At 40.2% G+C, this 26,588-nt stretch overlaps 1 protein-coding gene across 7 annotated transcripts in view; it reads right to left on the bottom strand.

The window, feature by feature from the left end:
- Window positions 1-26,588, bottom strand: part of CPNE4 (copine 4) — a 246,293-nt gene that overhangs the window by 33,651 nt on the left and 186,054 nt on the right. For all 7 annotated transcript variants that reach the window (XM_069811730.1, XM_069811709.1, XM_069811755.1 and 4 more), the window contains 4 exons: window positions 21,400-21,498; window positions 10,854-10,940; window positions 10,190-10,249; window positions 4,492-4,625 (listed from right to left, as the gene is read on the bottom strand). In XM_069811730.1, coding sequence (XP_069667831.1) covers window positions 4,492-4,625; window positions 10,190-10,249; window positions 10,854-10,940; window positions 21,400-21,498 — 380 coding nt within the window. The remainder of the gene's footprint in view (window positions 1-4,491; window positions 4,626-10,189; window positions 10,250-10,853; window positions 10,941-21,399; window positions 21,499-26,588) is intronic.

The raw sequence follows: 26,588 nt of genomic DNA, 5'->3' as shown, positions 1-26,588 counted from the left end.
GGCTTTGCTCTGCAGAGAGGAAAGCTATAAACAGCATAAAAGAGGTATCAATTTTTTTACTGCATGGTTAAGTGTTAACCATACATATGTAAGTATATATAATACCTATATATTATATGCATACCTATATATTTATACACACATGAGTAAAACTCTAGTTTTATATACATCTCTACATATGTCTGTCTAGGTATATAGCTCATGTGCTTACATGAGAGAGACACAGCACACCTGCACCTATGTTGGGAAAAGTTATTGTTTTATCTATAGGTATTAGTTTCCACAGATGTTTCCAGACTATAATAATGGAAGCAGACTTGTCACTGTGCAGGTGTATGTGCTGAGGGCACATCCCTGTACTGTCTGGGTGCTGGCTCTCGCCTACACAAGTGTCTAGCAGGCAGTGTTCAGGCAGTACGCCCTCCTGCAGAGCACGGGAGCTCCTCCCTGCCCACACGCTGCCCTTGCCTTCTGATGGAAGCCAGGATGTGGAAGGGCAAGGGGGAAGAGGTAGGTAGGTCAGGCCCTGACTTGCAGTCAGGACGTGGCCAGACCTTATGCTGGGACACGGGGGATAGGAGATGTTCCCCCGTTCCCCAGTTTAGCCATGGGCTTCTCTGGCTTACAGGGCAGTGTCGTTCCATGCTGAGCAGGGTACAGTTTTGTAATACAAATGAAAAGTATTTGGGGAACAGTTCCCATGGAAAACAGGACACATTCAAAATTATTACTATATAAATTACAGAGTTCCATGGCTTTTATACGATTCTGGTTCAGAGGTCTGATATTTCAACCGATGAATGAGTTTGTCTTTCCTCGTATCTGGGTGTTCGACACCTACCATCCATCCTTTGAAAATAGCATTCTCTTGAAGGGGTCTTCACCAGGCTCCAAAACAAAAGGGTGGCCAAAACCATTGTTCAGAGTTGGTGAAGGTTAGAATTCCTAAGCCAGCCATAGCATACTGAGAGCCAGGTATAATCTCATCTGCCTTATGTACACTTGCTAGCTCATTGTTCTAAACATATAGAGGGAATATACGCACATTTGGTAGTGATCAGCTGATTTTTCAGGATCCTGGCTAGGCTGATATTGCTGGTCGTCAAAACCCACTTGATTTGACTTCTGATCCAGAGAACTCAATACTGAAATTACTGAGGTAAAGAATAAATATGGAATGATACAGAAGCAGGTCCTGTTAATATTATACACTTCAGCACTCAATGATTTTTCATCATTTTCATGTTTCTTTATGATACAAAAATGTGGAGTAGACTTGCTCAATTTCAAGGTAAAATTATACCAGTGATATAATTCTTAATATAAAAGAAAGCTTCTGAAAATGTTTAAATGGAAATATGTATTTCTCACTTATTGCTTCATGAGTTCATCTTTAAACACTCATGAGTCATTTATCTTAACATAAATTCTTCTCCATGGAGGTGTCTGCTTATTATACCAAATATTTTCAGTAATAAGTTTTTAATGTGTTTTCCTCTTTCCAGTATTTCTAACTACATTTTAGACCCTAATTCCTTAAAACTAATGAATGTTCCTCCTTCTGTTATGATCCCTTGCTGCTGTTGCTTAGCCACTGATTATATCACATACAAACTTTATCTTCTCTCTTATGACATATGTTGTTATAGCCTGAAACAATTCTGCCATACAGATGAAGTATTAAGTCTTTTGTGCAGGTGAACAGCTCTTCCACTTCCCATACCATTATCAGATTGGCCTATTCCTACAGGACTGCAGCATTTCTACAATCCGGATAATAATCAAAGTCTATTTCTCATTCTCTGAATACTGCTGATGAAAGAATGAATCTTATTCTTTCGTGCTTAACTATGCAGAATGGTGCTATTCATTGAACTGTTTCAGGAATTTCTGAACCATACAGATAAATGGGCTTTTGGATGAGCAGGGATTATTCCACTGTATCAAGGGATGTGAGGCAGCACTTAATTTGGAGCATTAATTACTTAGGAATACATTATGTTAGGCTGATATGTACAGAAATATAGATTATGAGAAGATTTGACTTGATCGACAGAACTAAGTAGAGTATATAAAAGAAAATTTTGGATTTTGAGTGGTGTCTCTATATATCACTTGCCAATCCAATTCTTCCCAAATTACAAATAAATCTGAATGTTGCTAATTACAGAAGTATTTTAAGTAATAGCAATAGGCTTTAAAAAAAATATTAAAAAGCCGTCTTTTGGTATGTAAGTGTAGCAAAAGTACTTAGCATTCAACAGCTGTGCTACTGGAACGCAAAAAGAATTGCAAACAACAGATTTTACTTTATTCCAACTATTCTTTCATTTGATGTAAATACCTTAATCCTGAGACCCAAAGAAAACCACTCCATTTTCCTTGGTTTGGACTGAAATCAGCCAGTTCTGCCTACTGGATATAATCGATGGGTAAAAACTATAAAACTTCAGGTAACAGCGGTGCCATCTTTGTGGTCTCGTATTTTAATCTTACTAAAGACATGCCCCAATGCAAATGATGACACTCTGGCTCTGAACAGCCCTTAGGTTCAGCAGGTCCCTCTCTTTTCACTTCTGGCTGCTCTTAACCTGGAAACAGAAATCCTACTCCAGTATTTGAAGCACAACTGGGCTCACTGCCGCAGTTATGGATCTGTGCCACATTTCAGACTGTTACTGAATTTGAAACTCCTTCTTTAAATTGTATATACAGATTTGCTTTATAGGTCTTATATGCTCATACGTCTCAAGGCTGCAACTAAACACAAAAAGAACTCCTATATAGAACCTGTAGATTATTTTGTGTGAAGGTTTGCTCCTCCTAATTTCTTTTCTTCTTTAGAAAATTGTAAGTTTTCATTTCCAGTTTTGTGGATTCAAAATGTGCAAATATAAAGAAAAGCTCCTTACTTGACATTTTGATCAGAAAGCACTGACCATGTTGAATCAACTTGCCCATGGGAATATATTTATCTTGTCACAACTTGAGAGTATGGACAGGCCAAACACATGCCAGAAAGGTGACACTTCCTTGGGAAAAGAAATTCTGTCTTTTGTTCAGCCCTAGTCCATAGCTCATACAACCTTAGTTGTGCTGATTAGCATCAACAGGCATTTTCTGCAGCACAATAGAACTGAATGACACTGATGACTTCATTTAAAAAATGACTGGCCATTATTTTTTGTATGGATTGGAATATGCTATATTGAGAGAAGAATCCTGATTTGGGATTAATATTTCCATACAGGAAGGACTGTGCCACTTAACTATTTCATTTTCTTAAAAAATACACCTTAAGTGATAAAATAAAAAGATCTGTGTGCAAAAACCAGCCCTTTTTATTCCTTTCCCTATTTTGAAGTATATTAATCCTCTGAATTATTGCTAGTAATTATTAAATTACTGGGTAATCACTGAGGACTTATCAGCTCACTTACAATAAAATATTAATTTTCTCAGACTCATTGACTAAGTGTGACCATCAAATTCTTACAGAAACTGTATCAGGGCAGTATTTTCCTCATTCTTCTTTGAGAAGACATTTCATTACCATGCAAATGGAAGTGCCTCTGAGCAGGCTAATTGGTATATGAGACATGTAACATGCAAAGCACAGCATTAAGTCACTTCACAATTTATACACAAAGTATAATTCAAATTTGCCTAGAAATACCATTGTTTTTTTCAGATCTGGTATTTACATACGGCAAAGTGGTGGGTGGATGTCTATTACACGTGCAAAGATTAGAAAGAATAATTCTGTAAGATACTATAGCTCACCAACAAAGAAAGACTATTTAAAGGAAATGCACTTGGTAATTAGACTAATAATGGACAATTAATTTGATAGAAGCAGGCAGCCCATTTGAAAGCAACGGAAATACATAATGTAATCAAAGCATATCTGGCCGAATTACCTGCATTTGTTCATTTATTTAAAGGCATGTTATGTGTACACATTATCACTATCTTTTAATATTTATTTTAGAAGAGACTGTAATATTCAACAGGCTAGGAAAACACTGAAAAAGACCACACATTTACTTCTAAGAATAGACATGGCCACTAAGCAGTTTAGGCAACTACAAATCCAGTTTCAAATACAACATCTCTGTACACTTTTCCGTAGGATGGGACAGAACCAGACTCCCAAGCATATCAGTAAGGATGCTATCAGCATCTGCAAAACAGGCTTCAAGTTTAACACACATTGAAAAATCTCCCCAAACACGCAATTTTGGCATGTGAATACAAGCCTGAAACTTAACACACATACCAGCCAAACAGCCAAGAGCCGGGCCTTTCATTACCATCAAGCTAATCTAAACCACTCAAAAGTGTGTTAAGGTAGACTATCTTTCTGACGTGCAGTCATTTCTCTTAAGTGTCTAAACATTGAGCTACTGCAGCTGGCAACAGGCAGTCATTGATTTCACACTGTGAAAACACTTTCTAAAGACAACTTTGTTATCAAATGTGGTTATTTACCTGTCGTAGTCTTGGCAAATCTCCCCAACAGCTACCAGTGCTTTCAAGTACTCATTGGGTTGGTAGGGGTGGATGTAGTGCAGTGAGCAGCTGTTTCTAGGATCACCATTTGATGCAGTGAAATCTATAGCTACCTGGAAAAGAAGAAAAGTCAGTATGTTGTGGAGCTCTTCGGGGCATAAGTATACCCTCACGAACCATATATCTACCAGAAACAGTTTTCCATAGAGACTGCAGCCTTAAAGCGAATGTTATTTTACAGTGTACTTCATCAAATTTGAATTAGGATAGTATTGACAAATATGGCTAAAAGTAAATGCCAGCTTATAAAATAAGAGATAATAAAACTAAAATGGCATAATTAGGAAAAAAAAATGAACTGCATTATTATTCTATGTGGAAAACTATGTTCTAATACAAATGAATCCAATTAACTATCTCTAGGTTCTCATACTTAATTAAATTATTCCAGCTCAGGTGATGTTCAGGACATAAAAGCTTTGCAGCAAAAACATCCCAAGAGACTCAAAAAACCTACTGAAACTATAAATTAAAAACTCCAGTTAGGGACGATTCTTAGCTATTTTAAACCTTACTGTTGCTGTAGTAATAGCAGCAGATACTGCCTGTCTGGTATTTTTTATCTTTAAAACATGTAAGCATTAAATAATTAACCCTCCCAATTTCATAGATGATAGCAAGCTTAAAGGTGAGCTGCAGGGTAAAAATAAAGCTTGAACCCTGCACAGATTTTTGTGTTTAAAAGGCTTAGAGAAGATTGTGGGAAGCATTCATTGCAAAAGCAAATATTAATGAATCCTCTTAAAATTCATTTCACCCTTTTAAAATGCTCTTTATACTTCTCACTGAAGTGAAGTACTCTGGCACACATCTTCCTGTGATATGACTATCATGGACCAGAAAGCCCTCTTCTGAGTTTGTGCTGCTGCTTTCTAGGAATTCCTAAAAGGAGCAACAAGAAACCCAAAGGGTCTCATAGAGGCAATGAAGCCAGTTACAAACTTCCTTATGATTTTGTCCAATGAACTCTTCCTCCAAAAAACCCGTTATACCTGGATATTCAATGGACAAATGCACAGAGTTCAGTTTTCAGTTTTACAGTGGAGTTGACAGGTAAGGGCCTTGCAGAAGGCTCCAAAAAGAACTTGGAAGTCCCAGCTTGCCTCTGTGAATGTGCAGCTTCCCCAGCTGGAGCAGAGGGAAGACTATTTTATGCAGCTATAAAATGAAAATGAAACATGACATTTTCATTCTCCCTTAAAAAAATGACACAGTCCTCCTGAAACTTATTTTTCGTTGCTAAAAACTAAAAGGGAAAATCATACAGGCTCAACGCAACATGGCTTTTCCCCACTGTTTCTGATTTTCCACCTCTAACTCAGCTGAACAAAAATATTTTTCACTGGGCTCTAGTTAGCTTGGAAATCCCTTCGTCGCCTTGATCAACTATGAACTGCCACCACCTCGCATTTCAGTCAGGAGATAGGAGCTTGATTTGGCTTGCAAATAAAGTAATCTTTCACCTCTGCTTCCCTACTCATTGTTTATACACTGAAGAAGTGAGTCTGTCTTCCACATAGATCTTTTTTCAAAAATGATAGCTTGATTTAACTTGAATAAATCAATGGGAAACCTCTCACGTTCTCACTTCTATGCATGTACGTAACTGAGGAAGAAAGAAACAGTAGTGGTTTGTGAAACCTAAAGTAAACCCATAGACACTTGTATGCTTTAGCTTAGTTTTGGGACACTTGTTCTTGAAAAACCTTAGCCAAGGTGTGTGTATTTTCTTAAAAAAGATGTATATTTTCTCTGGTATTAATTTAACCTTATTTTTTTGTTCTGATTATAGAAAGTGCAAAAATGTCACAGTATGATAGAGAAACAAAGGGCATTCCTGTAAAATTGTCAAAAGTAGGCGTTTTTACTGATAATCTCAAAACAGACATTAACAAGACTTGAGTGACATATCAGACAGAACTGGACAAGTCTTCCTTTGTGGCTGTTAGCAACAGCTAAATGCTTTTTAACTGAAAAGAAGAGCACAGCGTAGGAATGAGCAGTGGGTTTCAAGAGCTTGGAAAAAAGTCTGTGGCTAGTGTTACTTGCCATGATTCCAAAATAACAGTGCAGAGGTCTGCTCTTTTAACATTACCCAGCAGTACCAAGGTCTTGTGCAAATACCTAGGATAAGGAGTTGTAAAACTAAGTCACAGAAGTTAGGCTAATATCACAACTGAGCTAATCTTGTGGGCAGCAAAGTAGGAATCTTTCTTACAGTGCGTACATTTGATTTTTATCAGTGTATCTTTAAATGTATCAGTTCCGATGTACCAGTCATCTTCCCACATCTAAATAAGAACATAACATAGCAATAACAACACTCTTAGTACTTTTTTTCCTCAGCCTTGTAAAAGGGTGATTTTCATTGCGCTAAAAACATCCTACATAGCTTGGACCTCCTGCTAAATCTGTCAGCAACAAATCAGCCTGCCCAATACCGTGACCTGCCTGAGAGAGAATCTGTCCAATATATCTTTCTATTACAGTTCCCTTTATGCATGTTACACATCCTTTCTGCTGTATTTCCTGAAGTGATGAAAATGTCTTCTGACTACAGACCCATTTGCACTGCCAACTTCTGAACATTTCTTCTGCAGCAGGCAACACTGATAAGAGATACAGGGTTTTGCAATAAGCAGTGCATAAAAATAGCGGACTGGAATCAGCACTATTGATCTCTATAGATGAAAGCTTCTTAATAAATGGTTTTAAAGTAAAGAAGAAGTTTACTTTCGTTTTTCAGAGACGTTCTTTCTAACTACAAACTATGTTCCTACAATAGACGTACAAAGTATCCCAAGAACACACAGCATGATGTTACCAAAGCCTTCATTAGTGCCTTAAATAAGCAGGTACATCATACCACAGCTTTTTGTTATCAAATGTATCCTTAGCATCCCAGTTGCCCTCCCTCAGCAAGTGCCCTTTCAAATCACAGTTGCATCATACTGCCTGTACACAGCATGAACTCAATAGAAATGTCATTAGGACAACACCACCACCACCACCACCACCACGTACCAGGAGAGTTTCAAACAATTCCAGATCCATTCCAGTTAAAATAAATGGAAATCTGGGAAGGTGGAAGGAATAGGCCTCCTCTATTTCAGTGGTCTGAATTAACCAGATTAGGACTTTGTGAAAAGGAGATTATATGATGTGTGCAGAAAGCAAGGGAGCATTGAATATCTCCCCTGTAGGCTGCACCCTTTGGCTTCAGTGCCCACTGCAGAATCTCTGATATGTTTCTGGAAGCAGCAACACATCTTACAACCTGTCTGCTATCATCACTGGGGCCTGGTGCAACTCAGACAGGAGGAAGCAAAACATGCGGAGAGTCTTTAAGTAGAATCACTAGGTTATGCATGAACAGAGCTATAGGCACAGAGACATCCACAACGGCTTCCCCTGAGTCCATGTAAGTTGAAAACTGATAGCGATGAGGTTACACAATCCTGTAGCTGGTGGATTTACCATTGAGGTCAGCAGTAATTCAGGGATCTCTGCGGTTCACAGTAGAATGGATCTTTGATTTCCTTTATGTCCTCACTGCCCGTCCTTGCAGATGAGTTTACCTAAATTTCCTATTATCAATGGTTTTGTTTCATTTCAGCAAAATGAAATATTAAAATAGTAAAATATAGTAGAAGCAATACTATCCATTTTAATGCATTTTAACACAGTACTTTCCAACTTGTGGTTCACAGCCTACTAATAGGAAATCTGTTTCAAGTAAATAAAGGGCAAGCAAATTGCCACAACCCTTCAGTGCACTGTGTAAGGACTTGCTCTTCCATTGGAAAACATTTAGGAGGAATCAAAAAGAGTTTGAAAAGCACAGCTGTAACATCATAATATGTATATCCCTAGACACTTTCTAATAGTTACAGTGCTCCTGTGCTTGAGCCAGAGTTGTGGGAAATGCATATTAACCAGTCTCTGCATGTGCTTAAGCACCTGCCCTGATTAGAAAAGGCTTTTAAATATTACTTAAAGACATTACTGTCTTTCAGCTAATGACCTTGAACCCATTTGATAATTTTCTTCCAGTCATATTTTTATGGAGGAAATGTCAGGAAAGATAAATTAAAGGGGTTTCCAGGGATTGGTGAGTTTCAGATTTGGAGGAGAAATGGGCATTGCAGGCATGTGGGGGTAACAGAAGAAGCTGGGTAAGGCAGAGAGGTGATTACACAGAATGCTTTGCTTGAGAAAAGACAGCTATAAAGATCTTTGTCCACTACAGTAGGTATTTCCTTCAAAACCAAAAGCAGGGTCCTCAGTTCTGGGTGTTATCCAATGAGTTTGTGAGGTGTACTGGCAAAGTGCATGTTTTACACCTCAAAAAGCTGATTCATACACAAGAAGACAATCCACTACTGTCTATAGCTGCTGCTGTTGCCGGAACTTTCTGTCGGGACAAAAAAAAAAAAAAAATCTTTCTTTTTCTGTTAAAGCTTTTTGGAAAATGAAGGCTTGTCTGGAAAAAGTGAAGTGGAACATTTCAGTAGCATCCAATATCTGATACCACGACATTAATACCTGGGAGCAGAAACAGGGCATGGTGCTACAGGAAAATAAAAGATCTCTAGAAGAAGAATATTACCTTGGAGCACTAGATTTTATCCCTGTAACTGGCATAAAACTAGAAGTCATATAAACCAGACTGGAACCGAGACACAATCTGTATTCCTACGCTACGGGAAATACTGATTTTTTTTTTTTAAATTTTTATTTTTATTTCCCAGATTCAATTAAAAAAAAAAAAAGAAAAAGAAAAAGAAAAGATCAAAACCACGCAGCATTAAATGTTTCTAAAAATGATTACTTGGAAGTCCAAAATATTGTATTTCTATTTATGGGGAGCTCCACAAATCATTTAATCCCCTGTTCCTTGAACTGAGTAGCTTCTGAATTCGCTCTAAATTACAACTGTGTCCCTCTGTAGTGCCATCTTACTGTTGGTAGCTATGGCTGAGGTATGAAACGTCAGCATGTACCCTAGCATTTACCCCAGACTGACAGAGAGAGGTCCCTGGCTGGACTATTGCTCTGCCTGTGACTTTCTGTATGGCACCATTAGAGGGGAAACAACTTGCTTTAATGGAGGACTCATTCTGGAAAGGAAGACTGGCCCATAGGATTGATGAACAGGGCATCTAACATTTAAGGTGAGATGAAATCCCCCCCTGTGACACAGTCCCAACAAGGGAATTTATTTGAAATTCTTGTGAACAAACTGAGGCTCAAAAGCCAAAGGCCAGTCAGCACTGTCAAAGGGGCTAATTCAGTTCTCCAGCTTTTGGGACTGGGTGTAGCTCAGATGGAATTGGTGGGACTACACCACCTTAGCTTCTCACCCCTGTATGAAGTTGTCTTTACTTTTTGCAATGTGATTGCCACTGCTGCAAAACATAAAAGTAAGTCAGCATGTGCAAGAAAAATCCTACTGCATTAGAATAGTTTTATTTTCTGGGCTTAATACATTTTGCAGGAAGACCTTAATAATTTACCAAGGAATGGCATGTAAGAATCATTTCTCTGTGAAAGTAATGAATCTGTATCTAAGGGGATTCCCTTTCTTTAAAACAAGTTAGAGAAGTAAGACACTTACTGTAAACTGTATTTGGCAGCCTCCCATGATATAATCTAAGAAAGAATGCATCTTGTGGATCTGCAGACAAGAAAGCAAGACATTCAAATTAGCTGTGTACTGCTAAAACATCAGGGAACTGCCTGAAAAAAGTAAATTGGATGGAGGAAAGGGACCAATTGAAAATAAGGTAAAGGAAGAAAGCGTTAAATATAGTTTGAGACAGAAAACAAAAATGTAAACAGAGAAAATATCAAAATTATAAAACTGCAGAAAGGAAAATTCACATCAAAAGTAGAACCAAGCTCTGCTCCTTCTCAGTGGGAAGTCAGTGGAAATTTTGCTATTGGTTCAGGAGGAACAAGAGCAATTTTGTAGAAATGATGGAAGGATTAGAAGGGAAACACACAAAAGACCAATTGGCAAGCCTGTAGGTATAAGAGTGTAGTATTGCCTACTCCATTGCACAACAGCAGGGACAGGGCAAGAGTAATGAAAGAGGAGAGTTGGGGATAGTCAGCTTACCTTTGGGATTCAAGTCCTTGTCTTTACTTTTTGTAGTGGAGCAGTTTCCACTGCTATCCTACAGGCAGTTCCACTTTGTTGTCTGTGTTTCCAAACACCATTAAAATATATTGCTGAGAGCTTAGTAAAGAAACAGCCAAAGAGTAAAACATGTATTTACCTTGCACTGGTTAAGGATGACAATGCCTGAGTTCTTGTAATTCTTCTTCTTTGCTTTGTACTTGGGGTTAATGCACTCCCATTGTACCTGTGAAAAACAGCAGTCACTGCTTGAAGGAAAACCTATGTACAAATTGAATAATTAACAAAAATGGCACTGATTTCCACAGTTGACTAAATCCTATCAAATAATGGTGCACACAGAAGAAAAAATGAAAACCATTAACTATGCAGAGAATGATCTTAATAGAAAAAGGCTCAGGGCAAACATCTGTCTTAAAACACATACATGTGGACACAGCACTGAGAGAGAGATCCAAATTCGTGTGTTGTCTTCCAGTCTTGTAGGTTCAGGTGTTACATAAGCAAGATTGAGATCATTTAAGAGGATAAAAAAAGAGGGAATTTAATACAAATGAAAATAATGGAGGGAGCAACCTGATGCATTGTATCAACTACAAAACTGCCTATGCAGTAACACTGGTGTTTTGTATTAAACTCATGATTGGAGAAATTCTGATCAGAAATCATCTCAGTCTCTTGAAAGAGAGCAGTAGTTTCTCCTTTAAGTCTGATAATAAAATAAAAAGTTAAGAAAATCACTAAAATGTGCACAAAGATGCAGTTATCTAATTACTGATATATTTGAAAATTATCCCTAAGAATATATTAAAACCCTTTTTTAAAATGTTCTGAATAGTTTTATTTACAAATAGTCAATTTTACAGCAAAATAGTCCTACCTTGTTACTGAGATACATTGTTTTGTTCCCATCATAACATCTCCCAGAGTCTTACTGACTTCCACTTCAAATGTTCTGCCCTCCTCCGGTTTTGGGCAGATTGATAAGACCAAGCTTTCAGACCCTGACCTCTAAAGTCTACAATATTATTCATGCCTCTTACTGCAGGAGTAAAAAGTATGTTTGTACGTGCAAGTATCTATTGGCATTTGTAAATCCAGATTTGTATCTGTAGTGTGTTATTAAATACAGTTAAGAACGTTACTGTTTTCTTTCAGGGAGGTGCTTTCAAGTGCTGGGAGAAAACATGTGATGTTTGGTAACATAAAGAATGTATCTCCAAAGGGAACCAGGATGAACTATTATCTAAAAATTCCCATTATGACATTTTGAAATGAAGCATATCTGTCTTAAATGTTACAATATTTTGCCTATAGTGAAGACCTTCATAAGTGTTACAATACTTTGTCTATAGTGAAGACATTCACATAGGATCTGAGCAAAGTGTTTGAGCATGTAAAACTATTTTTACTTTATGAACAGCCCCAGCGATTTCATTGAGCTTCAAACCATTGCCTAGCAGCAATTATTTGGATGTCTCTGAAGTATTTCAAACTTAGAGCTTTTGTCAAATGTCAAAAAAGGGAAGGCAAACCATATGGCTTTGGAGCAATACGAGACCTTTTCTGCACAGGGGAGGAGGAGTACTTTCATCACTGTGTTACTGGAGACAGATGACAGAGTGAAGAATGGGAAAAGACAAAAAAATGTTCCAACTGCAGGAAGCACATCTGTTTGCTCTCCCAGTTAGCCTACAGCTCAATTATTTGTCTCATGAAATGAATTTTCCAACTGAGAAGACAGGCAGACACAGGCCCACATGTTCAGGGGAAATCCTCCATAAACATTTTTTCTCTACTCAAGAGAAGCAGTCAGGCTTAAGAAATAAAAGCCCTTCTCTCCAAGCAAAGAGGGCGCTCTGTGACACAAAGACAGAGTGCAATAAACTCATATTTGGGAGAGCAATCTGACAGCAAGGCAAAACCACTGCCCACTCGCATCCTTATACATTGCTGTCTGGCAAAATGGTTTAGCATACAGTTGTCTCCAAACTTACTGCAAGCATTCCTACAGAGAAATTGTGCTGTCTGTATAGTATAAAGCAACTGTAATATATCAAATAGACAGAAAAAAATAGGAGGCAGGATCTGTGTTCCTCCCCTCAACACTGAACTACACTGGAGAGACCTCATTGCTTTCCCCTGAACGCCCAAGGTGCACTTCCTTAATTTTATAATCCTCCAACACTAACACTTTTCAATGTGCATGCTTAAACAAGGCCTGACCTATATGAACCCTTACACTATGCACATAATTCCTCTCCTTGGGAAAAGGATTATTTAAGCCTGATAAACATTATGTTCATGTGATTGGTTTCTGGAAGAAGTTTACACTATATAAGCACCAAAGCAGCATAAAACGCTACTTCAGGGGAGAAAAATCTGTGCCTGTGGCCAGCCTCTCAGCTTCTCTGTGCTAACTGTAAATTGCAACTAGGAATGTTCACCTACCTTTGCAATGCATTTTGAGATGTATGGATAATGATTCTCAGCAACTATCTAAAGCTCATTAAAATACTCCATGTGCAAGTCACTAACATGTCATTGGCTGATGTGGATAACAAAGCAAAGGAAAGAACATACTAGCAAATTCCTAGGAAGTAGGAAAGCAGAAAGAACAAACAATTTTGCACCTATTAAATCTGTTCATGTGACAGTATAGAGGAGAGGAGAGGAGAGGAGAGGAGAAGGGAGAGGAGAGGAGAGGAGAGGAGAGGAGAAGGGAGAGGAGAGGAGAGGAGAGGAGAGGGGAGGGGAGGGGAGAGGAGAGGAGAGGGGAGGGGAGGGGGGGGAGGGGAGGGGAGGGGAGGGGAGAGGAGAGGAGAGGAGAGGAGAAGGGAGAGGAGAGGAGAAGGGAGAGGAGAAGGGAGAGGAGAAGGGAGAGGAGAGGAGAGGAGAAGGGAGAGGAGAGGAGAGGAGAAGGGAGAGGAGAGGAGAAGGGAGAGGAGAAGGGAGAGGAGAAGGGAGAGGAGAGGAGAGGAGAAGGGAGAGGAGAGGAGAGGAGAAGGGAGAGGAGAGGAGAAGGGAGAGGAGAAGGGAGAGGAGAAGGGAGAGGAGAGGAGAGGAGAAGGGAGAGGAGAGGAGAGGAGAAGGGAGAGGAGAGGAGAAGGGAGAGGAGAGGAGAGGAAGGAGAGGAAGGAGAGGAGAGGGGAGAGGAGAGGAGAGGAGAGGAGGGAGAGGAGAGGAGAGAGGAGAGGAGAGAGGAGGGGAGGGAGAGGAGAGGGGAGAGGAGAGGAGAGAGGAGAGGAGAGAGGAGGGGAGGGGAGGGGAGGGGAGGGGAGAGGAGAGGAGAGGAGAGGAGAAGGGAGAGGAGAAGGGAGAGGAGAAGGGAGAGGAGAGGAGAGGAAGGAGAGGAGAAGGGAGAGGAGAGGAGAGAGGAGGGGAGGGGAGGGGAGGGAGGAGAGGGGAGGGGAGGGGAGAGGAGAGGAGAGGAGAGGAGAGGAGAGGAGAAGGGAGAGGAGAGGAGAAGGGAGAGGAGAAGGGAGAGGAGAAGGGAGAGGAGAAGGGAGGGGAGAGGAGAGGAGAAGGGAGAGGAGAGGAGAAGGGAGAGGAGAAGGGAGAGGAGAAGGGAGAGGAGAGGAGAGGAGAAGGGAGAGGAGAGGAGAGGAAGGAGAGGAAGGAGAGGAGAGGGGAGAGGAGAGGAGAGGAGAGGAGAGGAGGGAGAGGAGAGGGGAGAGGAGAGGAGAGAGGAGAGGAGAGAGGAGGGGAGGGGAGGGGAGGGGAGGGGAGAGGAGAGGAGAGGAGAGGAGAGGAAGGAGAGGAGAAGGGAGAGGAGAGGAGAGAGGAGGGGAGGGGAGGGAAGGGAGGAGAGGGGAGGGGAGAGGAGAGGAGAGGAGAGGAGAAGGGAGAGGAGAGGAGAAGGGAGAGGAGAGGAGAAGGGAGGAGAGAGGGGAGGGGAGGGGAAGGGAGGAGAGAGGAGAGGAGAGGGGAGAGGAGAGGAGAGGAGAGGGGAGGGGAGAGGAGAGGGGAGGGGAGGGGAGAGGGGAGGAGAGGAGAGGAGAGGAGAGGGGAGGGGAGGAGAGGAGAGGAGAGGAGAAGCCATTCCCAGTTCACAGGCTTAAAAAAACAGTTTTACCATTTTACATAAAACTCTCTATCTTCACTTACCCACCAAGATCCAGTTCTGACCTTGGCAATTCCCACAGTTCAAGCTGAAAATGTGACAAGCATCATTTGAAGGAAATTCCTATACATGCCTTGTCATATCTCCAGCTCTTCTAAAGGGAACAGAGTTCAGAATACAGCTCTAAGCAGTTATGTAATAACAAGAAACAAATTTCAAATATTTTGCTTGCACTCTGAGGCCAAGCTCAATTTTCAGTCTGTTCCTCCATTCCCAGTATTGATTTGACATTGTTTTTTATCAATTCATTTTTGTCTCTTAAATTAACTTTTTAGCTTAGAGGAAACTAATGCAAGAGTCTGCACTCTGACACTAATGGTAAACATTGTGAAGTTTGGATTCATCATTCTGAAAGTCACTTAGCATTTCCTCCAAATGCCTGGCAGCTCTGGGCTATGCAAGCTCTTTCCCTGTCAAACAACACAGTGAATCCGAAACAGAAAGCAACCTGGTTTTAACTATCTCCTGTTAATTTAGTATAAGTACTGTTGCAAAGGTCGGTAATGAACCCCCAGACTACACTGCTTTGGTGTTTTGTTTATACCCCAAAATTGAAACCACCATGTGGAGAATTTCTGAATTTAAGACAAACTCCATCCAGCTATTCTTCAATGAAAGTCAGCAAACTAATTCTGACACTTAGAAGGTCCTAATCCTCTCATTGCTGTAATGAGGAGACACAGATCCCTCAATGAGAGATGTTACTCCCTGCAGTGAAGGATGCTGCCTTCCTAAACATCCTTACCCCTTCTCTTACCAAACCTCCAGAAGAAAAGAGCAAATGATGCAACCAACCACCTGTGCCACACAGCAGCAAAGGGAAGTGGAGGCGACTAAATGCAGGCAACGATTGTAGAACCAAAATTTGGGCAGTATGTGGCTACCAATAGCCCAAGCTATTCAGAGACAGAAATGAAGATCTCAGGAGAGTTTCATGTACCCTGAGGCAAGAGAAATCATGATACAGAGCAGTTGCTTTCTCTGGGACACTGTGCTTGCACACCAGGACATTGGGTATTCCTGTGAGGAAAGAAAAGGTTAGGCAGCTATGGCAAAACTTGGGTGATCATTAGCATGTTCTCTTGCCCCCGCTGCAATTCTTTTGTTTCTCTCCTGTTCCTTCATGTACAGCTGCTGCAACAAATTGCATAGTTTGTAAATGACAAAGGAGGCATTGTGGTCTAATGGACAGGGTGAAAAAACCCAATCGATAGCAGGCAGCTCTATATCCTGCATTATCTTTTTCTGATGCCTCAAGAAAAGGAAGTCACTTTCAAGCAAACTGCAACTCCTCCTGCCTGAAAGGCTAGTTTATTCCTGCCATCCCTTTAGGCAAGAGAACAGGGTGGGTTTTTTCCTCCTTCTGCCCAGAAAGACATCCACCATGGGAGAAGAACTGCTTTTAATCACTATCAGAGGTTTCCTCTGGAAACTTGCACCCGTGGACTGAAGTGAAAACCAAAGCATTTCTCGTTTCCTCAGCCAAGTTCCCCAGCCTCACCCGTGCTCCTGAGGTTGCACTGCTGGCTGCCTAATCACATGGATGTGGCAGGTGCCTGACATGGCTTCACCCTCCTCTGAAGCCTCTGTTGCCCTCTCTGGGGCCAGCAGCAGGTGCTGCTATTGCAGACAGTCCTGGATGAACTTGATCGTCTCCTGATAAAACTGGACACGGAATTGTCTGTTTGTGTCCATAAACTCCTTGGCCCATTACCAAAGACTTGAAAGTCTCATCCCTGCACAGTTATCTGAAGAGCTACCCAATGCAAAGGCTCTGAGTGAGGGTCATAGCCAAATATGTGGGCAAATGGGGGAACCCAACGCAGATCCCCTCAGGACCCCATCCAGCCTTGTGCATCACAGCAGCTCTCCTTGCCCACCTAATAACACCCTGAGCTTGTGGGAATGTCAGTGGAGATGGTAAGTACAGGAGGGTTTCTTCCTTCCCTTTCCTTCTGTGTGTGTGTGCAATACACGTGTCCATTTTTATGTAATAAAGGAACAGATTTTTCCCTTACATAACTCCCGTGTTGCATAGGGATCCAGGTGGTTTATGTTTCTATGACTTCGTCCCCCCCCCCTCCCAAATCCCTCTGGCTTTATTGCCTTCATTTAAAAAAAAAAAAGTTACTTTTTTCTCATTAGTAGATGATTTCTCCTTTCAACTATGAAAAGCTTTACTAGTCTTTAATTTTTTATCAAGCTTTTCTAGTCTTGTTTTAAAATGTTTGATAAGATTAATATTAGAACACCTTATAAAACTGCCACTGTAAACACATATTAAAAATATATATTATACATATATTTGGAACAAATCCTAAGCATACAATACACTCACAGTATTTACTAATATTTCACTAAAAAAACCAAACCTGTCACAAATAGGGACGGTCTTGTTCTTACTGTATTTTCTTGTGTCAAGACTATGGTGAAGGAGTAAATGATGCATTTTGGAATGGCGGAAAATGTTAAATAGAAGGCTTAGAAATGCTTGCTTCCGATGTGCATTTGAACAACGGGATGTCTTTGGGCCAGCTTTTATTGGTGGTCAGTATGAAAACAGCCTAGGTGTCAGAATGTAACAGTGTGTGACAACAAGGTAATTATTATGGAACAGAAACACACACCAAGCTATTATCCTGAGGTTGTTCATGATCAGGAAGTCTTAAACAGCATGAGTTAATTTCATCTGTACCACCAACCAAAGACTAAGAAGCTTTCCCAGAATTCAGTCCTTTTAGTCATGGAGAAGCAACTGTCACTCTGAAGGAGTCGTAATTCAAGACTTGTGAATCTCACCCAAGACCTGCCACATTTAGAAAAGAAATTCATAAACTACTGACACCATTCCTGCTCAAAACAGGTGATCAATCATTCAGATAAGGAATCCTCTCTCCTTCCTTCACACACTACTGGTTCAACCACTAGCAAGCTGCCAGTGCTAGATTCACAACATGTGTCTAAATGATGCCTGGTCTCAAACACAAATTCCCAAGAAATATCACAGTGGAAGCAAGCCAGCAAGTCAACTGTAAGCTGATCGGATCAGAGGCTGACACTCAAAACTTGGGATAATCGCTACCCAGCCCAGGGGTGGAACTGAGTCTTAGAAGCACCATCACCTCCTATAAGTAAGTAGATGACACATATCCATTCTGAGCATCTCAAGTCGTTCTGTAACTGTTGATAGATTGGCTACAAGATACTTTCATCTCATAGCCAAGAGGGGGAGGTTGAAGAATGGGTCAGAATACTCTGTGCTTTCTGGAGGATGAACTATGTACAATTAAAAGGCAACTTCAAGATTCTTGTCAACGCCTCCAGAGATGAGGTGAGCTGATGAAACAGTGAGAATTACTAGCAGTTCACAGATGACACACAGTTCTTCCTGTTCCCCAGCACAAACTACATTACTCCCACTCTTACCACTTAATGCATTTATGGCAACTTGTGGAACTGATACCAACTAATACAGACATTGCTGATGGGCAGAGAGGGAGAGCCATGCCATTGGTGTAGCCTCCTTTAACACTGCACAGATTTGCAGCTGGTGCGTAAGGAGAGTTTCTGGATTCCCCGTCAAAGACGAATGTTCCCTCCAATTCTCCCCGGTTGCCTGAGAGAGTGAAAAACCCTGGTTGACAATCACTAGGATGTTTTGATTATCTTTTGATTATCTTTTGACAGAACTATAGCAATGTACTGTAGCTGGCCATAAAGTCTACTGCACAAAAGAAAACACAACCAGAGTAAGAAGTTTCACTGTGTCTCCTTAGCAACTCAAACAGGGATGTCAGACCTGAGTTCTGCTCTTTACACTGGCTTCCACAGCATCTGAGATGAAATTCCAGGTTTTGGTCCTCATCTTTGACACTCACTGTTGTGATGCTATGTGAAAAAATGCTTAACACCATGGGCTGAAGGATGTAGCTGGCAGTTTTATTCCTCTGACTGAAAGGAGTACTACATGGAAAACAACATTTTCTGGCCTGAGGCTATGAAAAAGTCTCTTCTAGGAACAAAGAACTATGTCTAACCTACTCCTCTCCTCACCCGCATATAATTACATTTCTCTGATGTAGCCTTCCTTATTAGAAATACCTAGCAACACATCCATTCAAAGGCAAAACACCTTCCTCCTCCTCTGCCATTCCCTCAAGGTTTACTAAACACTCCATTGCACATGCTTTTTCTTTGGGAAGAATAAAACTAAAGAAAAAACTGACAAATACTAAACACATTACTTAATGTTGCACAAAGGATGTTGAGATAAACTATGCACTAAGATGTATTTATGGGGTCCACAGCTAATGGCATATACTGCCTTTGGCAGCAACAGTTATTTTTGGAGAATACAGAAAAAGGAGAGAGGATGAGGGAGGGAGGCACAGAAGGAGAAAGAGAGAAAGGGAAAAGGAAATTAGTCTCTGTCTCCAGCCAACTGACAAGTGACACGGTCTCCCACACAAGTGACCTCTCCTGTACAAGATATGATCACAATACTTTTTCCATAATAACTATATTGTTTTCACCAGGATCTGCTCAAACTTGCTACTGCCTGTTCTTGCCTATCGTGCTATTAGTACTCACTGAAGCCTGCTTTCATCAGGTGCAAGAGCCATCTAGCATGTACATGTATATTCTTTGGGCAATATTTATTAGCCACTTAAATGTCTATTACCTACTATCTTATCCACTAAATCTTGTTTTTCTCCAGAATAGACTACAAAACAAGGATTAGAAAAGAGAGGGGGAGAAGGACCGATTCTCACATTGGTGGCAGTTGTGTCTCATGAGAGCTGGCGATAACAACAGAATCAGGTTTTGCAGGTGTGAGCCCACAGAATAACTGCACACTAACAACAGAATGAGAGCAACAAGGAAGAAATAATGCCACGACGCCTTAGGCGTGTGGAGGAGAAAAGCTGCACTTTTGCAGTGAAAGCAGATTGCAATGTTACAGGTGAAAGGCAGCCTGCCGAATGGCAAATCGCAGGCCCTTAGCAAGAGAAAGGTTCAGGCACTTGAAGCATTGTGCAACATTAAAACATTCCTGGATGGCACTCTGATACTGTAGTGTCAACCTAGAACAAGAATTGACAAATTGCTGTACTAACTTCTTATGCCTCTGAAAGAGTAACCATCCTTTTCGCTAGGTGAGGGTGAAAAGAGCAGACTGTTTCTCCATCATAATAAAGAATATATAGTTTATCCTTCACAGCCATTCCTGGCACTCTAGACTGCAAGTCTCTTGTCTTGGCTAACAAGCTGTCAGTTTGGGAAGGACTGTGATGCTCTTTTGAAGACATTTACATTGGAAATACACACCCTTTACCACTCTCACACAGTCCCTTTCCCAGCCAGAGGTATTTGTATACAAAATTGGAGTTGTCACATCACTGGCCTTGTTAATGTTATTCACTCTGGAATCTATTTACCTCTTTAGGTACGTTTTATTTCCACTCAAATTCTGTTTGGTTTAAGTTTTGATCCTCTGACTTAATTTGAGAGAACAAAACAGGGTTTCATTTACACTCAGGTTCTGTTCAGAAGTTATTTATGACAGGTTAATATATGACTAATATGTATCAACAGTATTTTACACACATGAGCAACATTTGCTAAACTCTAGGTTGTTCTAAGAACATCAACAGAAAATATCTAGAAGAATCATAAAAACTTCTTGACCTATGGAATAGCCTGACTGCTTACCATTTATTAAATACCTTTTGATTCTTTGTTAGCTTTCTATTAACACATTACAAACAAAACCTTAATATAAAGCCCAAATAAAGCTTATTAGGCATTTGTGTTTGGTTTTGAGATCACCATGAAGCAGTGAATACAAATTACCAGCTGATTAGAAAGTCAACCTTTTTACCTCCGCCTCAGAGAATTTATCAAAACTAACACCTTCAGGAGTAGTAATAATAGAAGATGACAATTTCTGGAATTAAATATGCCAAATCATTTATCATATTCAATAATTACCATCAATTTGAAAAGATCAGGCTGACATAAGAAGTGAAATTATTAATAAGCTAACAATTTCATTTTCCCTTAGGACTGTAATTCATGAGATATTTAGGAAACTGATTAGTTTCTCCGTGATGGGTTCAGGTTAGAGCTGGCAGCAATGAATGCAGCACATGAGAAATGGAGAAAGACAGAGAATGACCCTCACCCAATAAAGGCCTTTAGGCTGGTAGGGAAATGCTCTGAGGACCCAGACTGTGCATCTGCTTTCCTGTAACAGCACAGCACCTCACAGAAACCATGTGCTCAGGCTCAAAGGAAATAAAACTTAGCAGAAAGAAATGCCTGTAGAACATGAACTAGAAAAGACCTTAAGTATTGCAGGCATGGATGTACAGGGAAGGCTGCTTTTTGCATTTTCAGATTATCATGTCCAGATAACAGTAAAACCTATGGGAGAGATCAACACAGCAACTAACTTCGGAGAGATGATGAGGCAGTGTTACTTGCTTTATTACAGGATTGTCTGAGGAACACTGCTCTACAAAACTTACATATTGAGATTGCTTGGATGGTTTCCACTTACCTGTCTTCCTTCCATAGCTCCTCGCATTTCCTTGAAAGTCGAGCTAAATTCTCCAATGAAGTCATGCTTTCCGTTGGAATCCCAGTCCCAAACTATGCACTGGGGAGACAAAAGGGAAAAGAACAAAAGAGCACATTTTTCTTCAGACAGAAAACGGGTTACACTGAAAAGTACTACAAGAGAAATTATGATATGCATTGGGTAGAGTGTTTTATAGGAGGAAATCACAAGACATACTAAAAACATATTCTTGTCTAGATCAAAATGAAATGACAAGTAGAATCTCAACACAGCTTGCTACTGACAGTTGTGTGTTATGGAGTTGGCTGATGAAAGCGAGTTAATGTATTTTAGAAAGAAAGGATTCCTTGATTCCATCTTTTTGCTAGGTGTAAAAATACAGGATTATGTGTATTTGCATGTTCATGGTCAAATGGTGTCCTGAATGAAGAGTCACTTACCTCACTGAAGTGCTTTACAAATATAAATTAATATTTCAAACCCTAGTTGTCGTGGGCAAACATTACCATTCTCATTTTTACAGTCAGTGAATGTGAGACAATAGTTACAGAGATCATTTTCTGAAATGGCTTTGAATTTATACACATCGGTGTTTGGTGCCCATATCTTGGCTGTTTTCCAGTGTTGCTCAAGAGTGACTATTCAAATCAAACCTCGCTGGTAGTCATTCCTAAATTCATGCATAAGCATGAATATCTCCATGAGTTTGAGCTGTGAGAATTTTATTTTACAGACATTGCTAAATACAATTCAGCTAGCCAAGACTGAAGCACATCGTAATAACTACATGCTTTGCTAAATGTTAATTTTAAAACTGGCCCAAAGACAACAAAGGGGCTCACAACTTTAAAGAACAAAATCCCAAATTCAGCCTCATGGTCTCCCTAGATAAAGCTTGCATATGTTGACAGAATCAGGAGACCTTTACCAAAAATGTCCTGTTACAAAATACCTTTTTTCCTTTTTTTTTCTAAAGCAGAAATGCCTCAAAGCCATCTGCACTGTCGCATGAGTGCACTGACACTTGGCTATCAGATGGCTTTGAGGGTAACGTCGACTCCCTCCTGAGGGCGAGTCTTCCAGGTCTGTGCATGGGTGTGGGGTGAGGACTGGACTGGTGGAAGTAGTAGAGGAGGTCCCTGCGGAGAAAGGCAGGAATGAAACATAACTGGGAGTGGTGGGGCAGGAATGAAACATAACTGGGGGTGGTGGGGCAGGAATACTCGGGTACAAGGCTTAACAACAGTGCGTTTTATCAGGCCACTTTGTCTCAGTGAGGCTCAGTGCTTTTAACCCAGCACTGGTGGTGACACGACACCAGAAGAAGAGCGAGGTTTGGTCTTCAGAGAAACCTCAAGGCATTTGAAGTTTGCTTGGTCCAAAGGGGCACTTTAAGTTCACCCTGAAGGGAACTGAAATCACTGGATCTTGACTGGATTTGGAATGTTAAATATTTCCAGAACAGCATTTTATTGAAACAGACTTCCATGTCCACTAGCTATGCGTTCTAACCAGTCTGAATAATCCAGTCAAAGCTGGTAGGTGAGCACCGTGGCCAATCCCTTTTCACTGGCCCACTAAACCACGGGTTTGTAAATTCACTTTGAGGGTAGGGGAAAGAATCTACAGAAAGCTTGAGATATTGGCAAAATGACCGAATCCTTTGAGTGAGAGCAAACAGACAAAAAGTATTTCAGGAGAAAGACTATCTGAAACAGCGTAACTCACTACAGGCAGAGTCTCTCACAAAGTCAGCCTTAATGGGTGTTCATCATCTCACATCCTCCCACCACAGCTGAAAGTTAATAAATAGACTCTTCCACAAAAAGGTTTGTCCATGTGAGGTCCATTGACCTGAAGCATAGGTAGGAAGATACTTGATCTCTACATCTAAGCCAGTTACCTGAATTTATTATGCTGCTAAGTGCCCAGGCACCTTATTTGCCTTTGTAGAAGCAACACAAAGGTGGTGATTTCACTAAACTCATACCCAGGACTCCTCCTGGCAGTATACCACCACCCATGTTATCATTTAGGTTCTTTTCTTTTTTTACAATGACTCTAGCTTTCTTTTGAACTTTCAATGCTGTTCCACTTAGCCCCAGGAAGAGGTCTGGCTGGATGCAAGGGGAATTTCTCTGATCCGTATAGAAGATGTGTGGTAGAGGTACAAAGGACTGCCTATAGGGAAAGAGTACAAGTATGTCTCTTACTGCTACAGAAGTTAATCAGTTGAAACAGTTCACTGGTCAGGCAAAGATCTCGTTCTTGAGCCCTCCGTTACTTTTCCATCCTACCACCTGCGCTTTTGCTTACTTACTTTATGCAGGGATCCCAGACAAAAGGAAGCTCCAGGTCAAAAAGTGAAAATATTTTCTCTAAGACTTGGAGATCCTTTTCAGCAGCTTTGACATTGCAGGGGTGGGTGGAGGTTAAGAGGGAAAGGCAGGGGAGTTCCTCTGTATGCTTGTTTATAAGCTAAATTTTACACAACAATAATCAAGCAAGAGTGGGTTTCTGGTTCTGATAGTGGTAATGTTGCCTGGAACAAAACTCGACACAGTATTTTCATCACTAACAGCCCTGGAGAATTCTTTATGATGAAATCTTCACCGATAATCACTCTATGCTTATTATCAACTGCAATTTTTCGATGAGCTGGTAACAAAAAAAATCCAAGAAAAAGAATTTAATTTACAAAAAACCCTGCAATCATTTTTGTTTCATAGAGCTTGAAACAGATTAATTTTCTTTTTCTGTGATATTGTGTGTTAATATAAATTAGTCATTTTCTATTGAAATTACTTTCTAAATATTTCATGAAAAAATGGATTTCAGAGATTAAGCGTTACTTAAAACAATTTTTTTTCCCTGTAATGATTGTGAAAATGAATTAAGATCCTAAAAGTAACACTAAGTAAAAAGATTTGTCAAAATGTCATAGCAAAATTGATATAAATGTGCAAAAAGTATAGTTTTAGTAACATTGGGAACTTTTCAAAAAATGTTTTTGAAAAAAATGGGTAATTCACAAAGAAAAAAGCCAACCCTTATTGTGAAATTTTCCAACCAGATTTACTTTTCAGGTTCTGTCTTTAAGCTCTATTGGAGCATAAACACAAGAACAGATCCAAAGTTATCAGAGACCTCCAGGAAAAGGTACTTTGAAAAGATGCTAACTCTTATGAAGTGGGAAAAGCTCTGTGTGCTGATTTGTGGTTAGAATCTTAACTGGAGATGAGCAAAGTTAAATTACATTTAAAATGTCCACCCAACAGGGATCCAACTGCTTTTTCTTTCAAGCTAGAGGCTTTCTAACCTTAGCTTTCAGAAAGCCAGATGGTACTTTGATCTTCATGTTGGCTTCATGGAAAAGACAATTACAGTATTATCTCAGTGCCATTTGCACAATTAGAGCTAAGGAAGAAAGGGGGTTCCTGCATGTACATCCATTATGACTTCTTCTTTTTTCAGTTTCACATCTGCCCATAGAAATTAATTGTTACTGTCCGAAAAACATGTTGTACACAGTGATGATTCTGCATTTCAGCTGTATGTGAAAAGTATTTCTGAATCTTATAAATACTGGGGTCCAGAAGTTTTTAGAAAAACCCACTCAGACAGATAAAATAAGCAGGGAAGGACTTTTGCAAATAATCTAGAATCAGGTAAAGACCAGAGGTGATAACCGAAGGATTATTTTCCCTATGAAATACTTCAAAGCTGTTGTTTTTTTAAAGAAGGCCCTATGTGCTTTTCAAATCAAATCCCCCACAAATCGTCCTTTATCTTTAGGCAAACCTTAATGTGTTCTTTGGGTCTGTACTCTTACAGGTTGCTTAAGCAGATGATTATCAGTATACTTACAGTCTATTAAAAGTCTCATTAATTCAAGGAGGCTTTCCGTATGCTTAATTTTAAACACTGGTAAATCAGTGTTCAGATAAGTGGTGAAAGAATTCAGTCTCCTACCTATGGTTAGAAGCTCAAATGCAGGGAATAAAAACTTCTGTCTAATGCTGCATGGTAATGGAATAGCGCTGACTGGAATGATGAACGCCTACTCCTGCATGGTCCTTCCTCCCTCCCCAAAATACCTGCTGACTGCAGGGAGAAGGAACACTGTGTCAGGGCCTCTCAAGGAAAGGCGCTATGCCTGATAGAGCTAACCAGTAGACTCAGTTAAGAGAACATCAGAGGATCACTTCTGGGTACGCACATCTCCATTCCTTCAGCTTTTCTTGTAAATGCTACAAAATGAAAGATTTCCTTTCAGGCTGAAATTGAAATTTTCACTGGAGAAGGGGGGGAGAAAAGTCTATTTTAAAAAGAAAAAGATATCTCAGGTGGATAGAGATGGAAATTTTCCCTGGTTTTATTTCTGTTCAGCTTTTTCATCAAGCGTAGATTTTGACAATACTCTCACTACAAAGGGAACTTCTGAGCAGCATGCAAGAAAAATTGCATTGATACTGGAGCTACAACAGCACAGGCTTCTCTGGCTGAATTTCCTAATGCTTCCCAGAAGATGTCAGCTAGATTAATCTTGCTACCTCTGCATGAGCAAAAAAACCTCACTTGCACAATTTCTGATTTTAATTATATTTTACAGAAATATAATCTGGACCATCCTCCAGCTCCAGCCAATACTGATGTTCTGTGATGTGATGATGCCTAGATAAGAAGTAAATCAATTTCTCTGTCCAGTGTCTCCCACAGAGCAAGGCAGTTTTCTTGTTTGATAATTCAACAGCAAAAAAAGAATTCCTACCTCAGATCCAGAGCACATGATCCACACTCAATCATTATTTTTTTAAAGTTTAACTTCCATGACCTGACTTGAGACCAGAAAGTGGTGTTCCACATCTCAATATGAGAGTCAGACTATGTTTTCACTGAGCAAAATTCTTGTACAATTGTCATAAAATAATTCTTCCCATGCTCACCATCCTATCCAGCTTTAACCACAAGGAGAACTAAGTAAAAGACTGACTACTGTAAGTTTGCATTTGTGTGTGCGTGTCTGTAGGTGCTGAGATTATTTTCCCTATATATCTTCAGGGAAATGCTTCAAGTGATTTGTCCCCATTAGGCTGTCACGAACAGAGAACTGTTATATACAGCACCTTTAGGCAGGGGTAAAGGAGAGACTTGTAACTTAACCTTGC

The sequence above is a fragment of the Haliaeetus albicilla genome, chromosome 2 (assembly GCF_947461875.1).
Source record: "Haliaeetus albicilla chromosome 2, bHalAlb1.1, whole genome shotgun sequence".
NCBI classification, from domain to species: domain Eukaryota; kingdom Metazoa; phylum Chordata; class Aves; order Accipitriformes; family Accipitridae; genus Haliaeetus; species Haliaeetus albicilla.
The sequence above is the reverse complement of the archived record's forward strand: the minus strand, read 5'-3'. Positions and strand labels throughout refer to the sequence as shown.